The following is an 8,609-nucleotide window of genomic DNA, read 5'->3' as shown; positions in this document are numbered from 1 at the left end:
TTCATTTAACTGGCCAGTCGTTTCAAAGGAGATCCTCAATCAAAAGGTGAGAAAAATCAAAGAGATTTACTCCCTTTGTTAATGGCTAGATTCAGTGTGGAAATGCTTGCTGAGAGCAGAGATTACAGCTCAAACTTCATTCACCCACTTCTAGAATTTCTGGTCATTAAACTCCTGCTTCCTCTCTTAGTTACAGTCGCAAGGAAAAAATATTAACCGTGCCCATCTCCTCAGGGGTGAACTGTAGCAATTTTTCTGCTTCTAATGAATGGGCTGCCAAGAAAAAAACTCTTAAGACTCCGTTTCTACACTTTGTGTTTTCTCCAGATGAAAGTTATTTGACAAGCATTAATGTCCTCAAAGAATTGGTATTTGTCAACAAGCAGCAGTAGGGAGGGAATTGCTTGGTGTTTCTGGACAGATTATCAATCAATCAGCCAATCAATGGTATTTATCGAGTGCTTTCTAGATGAGGAGTACTGGCCTAAGTACTTAGGAAAGCACAGTGCAACGGTTAGCAGACTTCACTTCTCTGTGCCTCAGTTACCTCATCTGTAAAGTGGGGATTGAGACCACGAGCCCCATGTGGGATAGGGACTGTGTCCAGCCTGATTTGTTTGGATCGGCCCCAGCGTTTAGTACAGTGTCTGGCAGAAAGTGCTTAAAAATGCCATTATTAATATTACCGTTATTGTTTTCTGCCCACAAAAATGAATCAATGATATTTGTTGAGCATTTACTGTGCACAGAGCACTGTACGAAGGGCTTGGGAGAGTACAATAGAGTCGGTAGACTCAGTCCCTGTCCACAAGGAGTTTACAGTCTAGAAATTACTCAGGAGACTGTAGAATCCTTGCTGAGAGTTGCTTCCTCACTCGAGCTGTGTTTAGCTACACTCTAGTTCCTCCTTGCCATAACAGTTAAAAAAATGTGTGTGGCAGAGGGGGCTGATGGAGGACTGGTGGTTAGCGTCTCCAGGATTATTTCTCTGGGCCTGTGGGGTGGTTCCCTGCTGAGGGTAACAACTTCCCAAGCGCTTAGTACAGTGCTCTGCACACAGTAAGTGCTCAATAAATACGACTGAATGAATGAATGAAAAGAGAGAAGAGTTGTGGCCTGGACCTTTTTTTTTTTTTTTATGATACTTGTTAAGCACTTACAATGCGCCAGGCACCGTACTAAGCACTGGGGAAGGTACAGAAGAGTCAGGTTGGACACAATCCAACGCTCACAGTCTTAATCTCCACTTTACAGATGAGGTAACTGAGGCACAGAAAACTTAACAACTTGCCCAAGGTCACGCAGCAGACAAGTGGCCGAGCCCCTTGCAGAGTTTGTCTCCTGCAATTTACAAAGTCTACACCGTCCTGCAGTAGGATTGAGTCTTTGGGTGGTTTAGATTGATTTAGGGAGAGAGTTAGAAGAAGAGTGAGACACATTAATACAGAAACCAGAAAACTAATCTTAAATTGAGCATACACTCACACGAGGTATCCAGATATACGCACGCACATACATACGCGTGCAGGATAGACGTTAATAGTGCTGAGGTGAAACTGCATTTGAAAAAATATTTTTACGGTTCAGACAGAGCTTCCTGCTTTTAGTCAGCATTAGTGAGAAATATATATAGATCTACGTACACATTTATAGGCAGCTACTCCTATGTTAGTGAAGTCTGAATTCCTAGGGAGAAAGAAGGGTAGCGGATGTAAATGGAAGTATCTACTACCTAAACCTGAATGGCCCTTGAAGTGAGTAGGGAGGAAGGATTGGTTTTCCTGTCCACCTTTGACCCTTGTTAGCACCCAGTAACACGTCCGAGGTCCTCGGTTCTATGCGGCCTGCAGAGAGGGCCCAGGATGGAGAATGGAGAGTGATGGGGAGAAAAGGATTGAGCCGCTCTCTCTACCCAACCCCACTGCTGCTAGTTCAGGGTGTTTAAGAGAATAACGGGCTCAGGAACATCAACAAAATGCAAGCAGAAAAATAGCATGGCAAAGAAACCTTCCCAGGCTTGAACTTTGGGGTACGGAAGCGTGAGCTGGCTCCTTTCCTCCTCCATCACAAGCACTCACTGGCTCTATACCACAGCCCTTGCTCTCACTCTCTTGCTTCACATCTCCCTTCACTTGATTAAAGACAGACTGGTTTATTTCGAGGCCCACATACCCTAGAGGAAGGGGGGGTATCAAAACAGGGATGATACCGTTTTCTCTCTCCCCCATAGACAGTGTGGGACAAAGACTGTGTCTGACCTGGTTGTCCCATATCTACCTCAGCTCTTAATTCAGTGCTTGGCACATGATAAGCGCTTAACTAACACAAATCACAGTTTTTATTATTGCAGTAACTATAAATCCTTCCATGGATAACTGACCTCCTCTTTCCCCATTCAGCTCTGCTAACAGAACTTCCCTGGGGAATGAGACTGTCTATTGTTGTCGTGTACTCTCCCAACCGTCTAGTACAGTGCTCTGCACACAATGAATGCTCAATATTATTGAATGAGTGAATGAACGAATGAACTTCCACATCCCCTCGCGGGAACACTCCTACAGGGAGGATGTTGAGTGCTCGCTAGAGACAGCCTCAGTCGTAACTCGGGAGATCGTAAACGGGTCGGCAATACAGATATGCAATTCCAGCCCAAGAGTATCTCAGGGTAAACCTGGTTCTTAACAGGAAGGGAACCCACAGCAAATCGAACTGCTAATAAGGATAGACCCCTTATTTAGACTGCTGCTTTAGCCTCCTCTTCCATTTCAACCTATAGGGAGAAACAAGTCATCCTTTAGTTTTGAAAGTCAGAAATGTCTTGGTAGGGAAAGTGTGGCCTAGCGGAAAGTGCACAGGCCTGAAAGTCAGGAGGCCTGGGTTCTAATCCTGGCTCTGCCACTTGCTTGCTGTGTGACCTGGGGTAAGTCACTTAGCTTCTTTATGCCTCAGTTTGCTCATCTGTAATAATGAGATAAAATATCCGTTCTCCCTCCCCCGAGATTGTGAGCTCCCTGAGGGACAGGGACTGCAGCTGAAATGGGTATCTTGAATCTTCCCCAGAGCTTAGTTCAGTACTTGGCACATAGTAATCGCTTAACAGATGCCACAGTTATTAGGTGGATCTAACTGGAATAGGATCATATTCATTCATTCAATCCTATTTATTGAGTGCTTACTGTGTGCAGAGCACTATACTAAGCGCTTGGGAGAGTTCAGTGTTACAACAAATAGACACATTCTCTACGATATGACTATCCAGCAAAATTTAGCCAGGTCCAGAAGAACAATTTCTCCTTCTACGGAATCCCAGGAGATTGCCCCGGTGCTCTTTCTTTGGAACAGAGGCAACGAGGGACTGCAGGGACCCCAAGCCACAACAGATCCCAAACGTTTGTCTTTTTTTCCGGTTTTATTTTTCAAAATAAACAATTTATGTACAACTCTGTTTCACAATTACAGCTCTGTATACTTTGTCCAAAACCTTTAAATATCACCACAGTAAACACTAGGAATCACAGGATCAGCCCAAGCTGCATCTCTAAGCCTTGACGTTCATTGGATTTTTAAAAAGCTTCAAGTAGTAATTGTAGAGGGAAGAAACATAAACCATTTCTGGGAGAATGACGCACGGGGGTTAGGAGAGAGGCAGCTCACCCCCCTTTGGCATAAGCCAAGCGAGGAGGGTTTTAAACGGCTTATAAATAAGACCCCCTGGAAAGCAGTAAGGGGGATTGGGTTAGGAGGAGCCGGGGAAGAACAACGAAGGTCTCCTTGGCCTGGAGAGGGAGAGAAAGAGAGGCTGCAGAGATCAGGAACACTGAGGGACAAGGCGTCCATCCCCAGCCCGCTCGCTCCTAAATCCAGCCAGAAACTGGGGGACTAAGGGTTTGGGGGCTTCGGGAACAGTTCTTAACCAGGCCCCGGGAGAGTCTGAGCGAGCCTCTGGTCTAAGGCTTTGGCTAACACCAGTGAGGCCCTGAGGGCCGGGCCATGGCAGTGGTGGGAAGGAAAGGGAAGAAAGGCAAGCTGGGGGAAAAGCAGCCTCCTTCACATCTCTGCCCTGGGGGAAAGCGGCCTTGTTCAGGTGGCAGGGTTGCAGGGAGGCAGGGGGAGATGGAAAGTGGAGGGCAGGACGTGTAGGAGATGGGAGGCAGGAGGTGGGTTCTGAGGAAAGTGGAAGGTGGTGGTGGTGGGGGGTGGGCTGCAGGACATGCAGAAGGGGGAGCGGGATGTGCGGACTGGATTCTCTTGGAACTCCCTCTCTCTGCTGGCCTCGGCGGCTTCTCAATGCAGCGAGGGTCGGAGAGACTGAGGAAAGTCGCAGTTTTTTAGAGTCGGTGCTCTGGGAGAGGGAAACTGCAGGTTGGCATCTTTGGCTGGCCTCCCGCGCCTCGGGCAGCCCCTCCAAAGACCAGGCAAGAAGCCGGTCCCTTCTGCAAAGTTCTTTGGCACTGACGCCCAGGCTCCGGACCTCTGCGGGGCAGGTTCTTCCTGAGCGAATGCCACAGATTCCTTGCGGTGCCAGGGCGGGGCTCAGATAGAGAGCAATTTGGCTTGGCCATAGGCACTTGTGGTGGGCATTTCAGAGGATGGATGGGACGGAGGAGCCCGACAGAGACGGCCTCCACCCCAGGCTGTTGGCCTGCGGCACAAAGTGAGCATCTCTCTGCTCAGTCGACGGGAGCCCATCATACGCTTGAGGACAACAAGGACTAGAGACCCTAGTCTCTTCCTTTCCCTTTTGTTCTCCCAAGGAGGAGAGGGTCTGAGCAGTCAGGGCCCCTCAGAGAGAGCAGTGAGACACACTCCAGGGAAGAGAGAAGAACCATTTATAGGGGTAAAGCGCTTGGAAAATCCAGCAGCATCAGCCCCCAGCCCTGTACCAACTGCCGATCCCTTGCTTTAGATGGTTGGCGTGCATCCAGCACCAGGGATCTTCCACCAGGGCATCTGAGGTTCTCTGCTTGACCCCAGCAACTTGATCTCCCCCCCAATCCCCCTTCCTGAGGGGTCTGTTTCCTTCATTCCCCTCTGGGGGCTGCATCCTATCTACTCAGGGCCCCACCTGGCCCTTCGACCCACCGACACTCCGGCCAGAGGAAGCGGGGACCGGATGAGACTCCGGGCAGGGGAGACGAGGGGCTCCGGGGCTGAGTTGCTCAGAGGAACCACTGGCCCGAGGGACTGACGCCTCCGAGTCAGGAGTGTCCGGGGTCCGTACGAAGGCACTTGGCCCCCTTAACTCTTCCTTGGAAGAACCCTGAGTGTGTCCCCATTTCCCAGGTCAAGACTCCCCCCGCCCTGGGAAGCACTGGCTCTTTCCTCTGTTCTTTCGGACTCCTGGGCCCCTAGATCCCTTCCCATCCGGCCGGGTGGCATTCTCTGGAGTCCCGCCCTAGGGTGGGGAGGGAGGGAGGGGAGGCGGAGAGATAGGGAAGGTTGGAGCGGCACTGGAGATGAGCTGGCCTGACTGGAGAATTGAAGAAGGGATGAGGTGGTGTTATTGTTCCTTCTGGAAGGTTTCCTCTGGGATGAGGGTGTGGAAGGAATGATCCCAGAACCTGGTGGAGACTCCAAACCCTGGAAAGGAATCAGAACCAGAGAGCAGATGGTGAGACGGGAGGGTGGGGGAGGGTCTGGAGGTTTGGGCCCTGGATTTTCGAGTGGGGGAGCGGGAGGACACGTCTGCTCACCCCTCAGGACCAGTCAATCAATGGTATTTATTGAGCGTTTACTATGTGCACCGCACTGTACTAAGTGCTTGGGAGAATACAGCGCAGCAGAATTAGCAGACACGTTCCCTGTGCATAACAAGCTCACAGTCTGGAGAGGGAGGCAGATATTAATATGAATAAAGAATTTATCACATATAATTTAAAGATATGTGTACCAGGAGGAGGTGGCCAGGTTGGGGTGGCCTCATGGCTGCCAGTGGTAGCACCCCAAGATGTTCAACTACATAGATGGACTGGAATCAAGATGACAACATCTCTGGGGTGCATGGATGTGGATCCCGTTAATGGGAGAGGCCCCAAGCAGCAGGATAATAATAATAGTAATAACTGTGGTATTCGTTAAGCGCTTACTATGTACCAGGCACTGAACTTAGCGCTGTGGTGGATACAAGAAAATCGGGCTGGACTAGGCCCACGTCCCACATGGGGCTCACAGTCTTAATCCCCATTTTACAGATGAGGTAACAGAGAAGTTAAGTGACTTGTCCAGGGTCACTTAGCAGACAAGTGGCAGAGCTGGGATTAGAACCCAGGTCCTTCTGGCTCCCAAGCCCGTGCTCTGTCCACTAGACTACACTGGCCCAGGATTCCCTTCTTCCTTCCCCTCTATTCTTCGGGCAAAGTTCACAGCTTTACCACAGGATGTACTCCTTCACAGTCTTTTCCTCTGGAGGACCCCCTTGCTTCTGTCGGGGGGCCCCGTGCCCAGTGCCATGGCAGAGAAATAGGATTTCCCCACCCCACCCCAACACCTACCTAACTTTTGGTGCTCAAAGTGGTGTTTGACGTGATAGGCCTTTAGTCCATACAGGTAGGAGCCCTTGCGGGGTGAGCCAAAGTGCAAGTAGTAATGCGTCATATCGTAGATGATGTAGCCCAACAGGCCTCCGGCGAAGACGGACCCACCGACCGCCTCAGGCAGGATGAAGCGGAGCAACAGGTAGAAGGCCCCTATCATTAGAGAAGCGGGTATCGGGGGGAACACCAGGCGGGAGCCATCGTAGGGTGACTGTGGGGAAAAAAGCCAGGACAGACTCCAGAACCATCCCTGGGGCTGGCACACACCTAGATGCTCCCTGGGTGGTGTCTTCTTGACCCTTCCCCTCTATTGTCGTACTCCTCAGCCCCTAGTGCCTCTCTGCTGGCCCACCCAACCCTCAGCCCAGGCCAAGCAACCCAAGGTTGCCTGGAAATGTATGGGCTCCATCATGGGCACCCCAATCTCTAGCTAGGCCATCGGGGGGGGGGGGGGGGGGGGCTTTTGGGCCCTAATAATTTGGGAGAGAGAGGAGAGGAAGTTCATTTTCATATGTGGCGCTGGAGGACATTAGGCCCCTTGGAGGCACCTCAAGTTATTTTTTTTAATGATATTTGTTAAGTGCTTACTATGTGTCAGATGCTATATAAACACTGGGGTAGATTCAAGCTAATCAGACTTGACAGTGGCTGCCTGTCAACCTACGAATCGAGCAAAAACTCCTCACTCTCAGCTTCAAGGCTGTCCATCCCTCGCCCCCTCCTACCTCACCTCCCTTCTCTCCTTCTAAAGCCCAGCCCGCACCCTCCGCTCCTCTGCTGCTAATCTCCTCACCGTACCTCGTTCTCGCCCGTCTCGCCATCGACCCCCAGCCCATGTCATCCCCCGGGCCTGGCATGCCCTCCCTCTGCCCATCCGCCAAGCTAGCTCTCTTCCTCCATTCAAGGCCCTACTGAGAGCTCCCAGACTGAGCCCCTTCCTTCCTCTCCCCCTCGTCCCCCCTCCATCCCTCCCATCTTACCTCCTTCCCTTCCCCACAGCACCTGTATATATGTATATATGTTTGTACATATTTATTACTCTATTTATTTATTTATTTATTTTACTTGTACATATCTATTCTATTTATTTTATTTTGTTAGTATGTTTGGTTTTGTTCTCTGTCTCCCCCTTTTAGACTGTGAGCCCACTGTTGGGTAGGGACTGTCTCTATACTTGTACTTCCCAAGCACTTAGTACAGTGCTCTGCACACAGTAAGCGCTCAATAAATATGACTGATGATGATGGCACATAGTAAGTGATTTAAAAATACCATTAAAATAAAAAAAAAAAACTTGACCAGAGGAGGGAAGATCCAATCAACATTGGGTGCCAAGCTTCCCAGGACCAACTTCATTCATTCATTCAATCGTATTTATTGAGCACTTACGGTGTGCAGAGCACTGTACTAAGCGCTTGGGAAGTACAAGTTGGCACCATATAGAGACGGTTCATTTACTGAGCGCTTACTGTGTACAAAGCACTGTACTAAGTGCTTGGGACACTACAGTATAACAAGGGACACACTCCCCGGCCACCACGAGCTCACAGTCTAGAGACCAACGACCTCCAGGAGATGAAATGCAGATGACTTTTCTCTGCCAGGAGTGTGTCCCCCAGCCCCGCCACGAGACAAGTCACGGTCTCCTGATGGACAACGGGGCCAAAAAGAGCGGATCGGGCAGAGGCTCCACGTCTTGGTCCTGCCCCTCACCTTGTGGTGTTGGCCATGAACGAGGAAGTGCAGCATGATGAGATAAGAGTTGCTGGCGGGAGGCTTCATGTGGAACAGGAAGCGGTGAATGAGATACTCCACCATGGTCCACAGGAACATCCCAAGGGCAAAGAACAGCGGGAACACGTACTTGGGAACGGGGATGGAGTACTCTGCACGGACAGGAAGGGAGAGAGATGGTGTGAGTGGCAGAGGAGCCGAAACGCCAGAAGGTGAGCGCGCTTTTCTAAAGAGGAGCGGCGGCCCGCCACCCTCCAGACTGGTGGTTCTCCACGTTGGATGTCGGCGGGACGGTGGTGTGAGGGACGGAACAGAAGGGAGCAGGGGTGGAGGCTTATTGGC

At 50.4% G+C, this 8,609-nt stretch overlaps 1 protein-coding gene across 1 annotated transcript in view; it reads right to left on the bottom strand.

Annotated features, from left to right (window-relative positions):
• Positions 1-3,390: 3,390 nt before the first annotated feature.
• FA2H (fatty acid 2-hydroxylase) overlaps positions 3,391-8,609 on the bottom strand; it is a 66,168-nt gene continuing 60,949 nt past the window's right edge. Inside the window, exons 5-7 of the mRNA XM_038754332.1 lie at positions 8,247-8,419; positions 6,492-6,744; positions 3,391-5,580 (exon numbers count right to left, since the gene is read on the bottom strand). Of these exons, the coding sequence (XP_038610260.1) occupies positions 5,501-5,580; positions 6,492-6,744; positions 8,247-8,419 (506 nt within the window). The 3' untranslated portion in view covers positions 3,391-5,500. The remainder of the gene's footprint in view (positions 5,581-6,491; positions 6,745-8,246; positions 8,420-8,609) is intronic.

The sequence above is a fragment of the Tachyglossus aculeatus genome, chromosome 11, assembly GCF_015852505.1.
Source record: "Tachyglossus aculeatus isolate mTacAcu1 chromosome 11, mTacAcu1.pri, whole genome shotgun sequence".
In the NCBI taxonomy this organism is placed as follows: domain Eukaryota; kingdom Metazoa; phylum Chordata; class Mammalia; order Monotremata; family Tachyglossidae; genus Tachyglossus; species Tachyglossus aculeatus.
The sequence above is the reverse complement of the archived record's forward strand: the minus strand, read 5'-3'. Positions and strand labels throughout refer to the sequence as shown.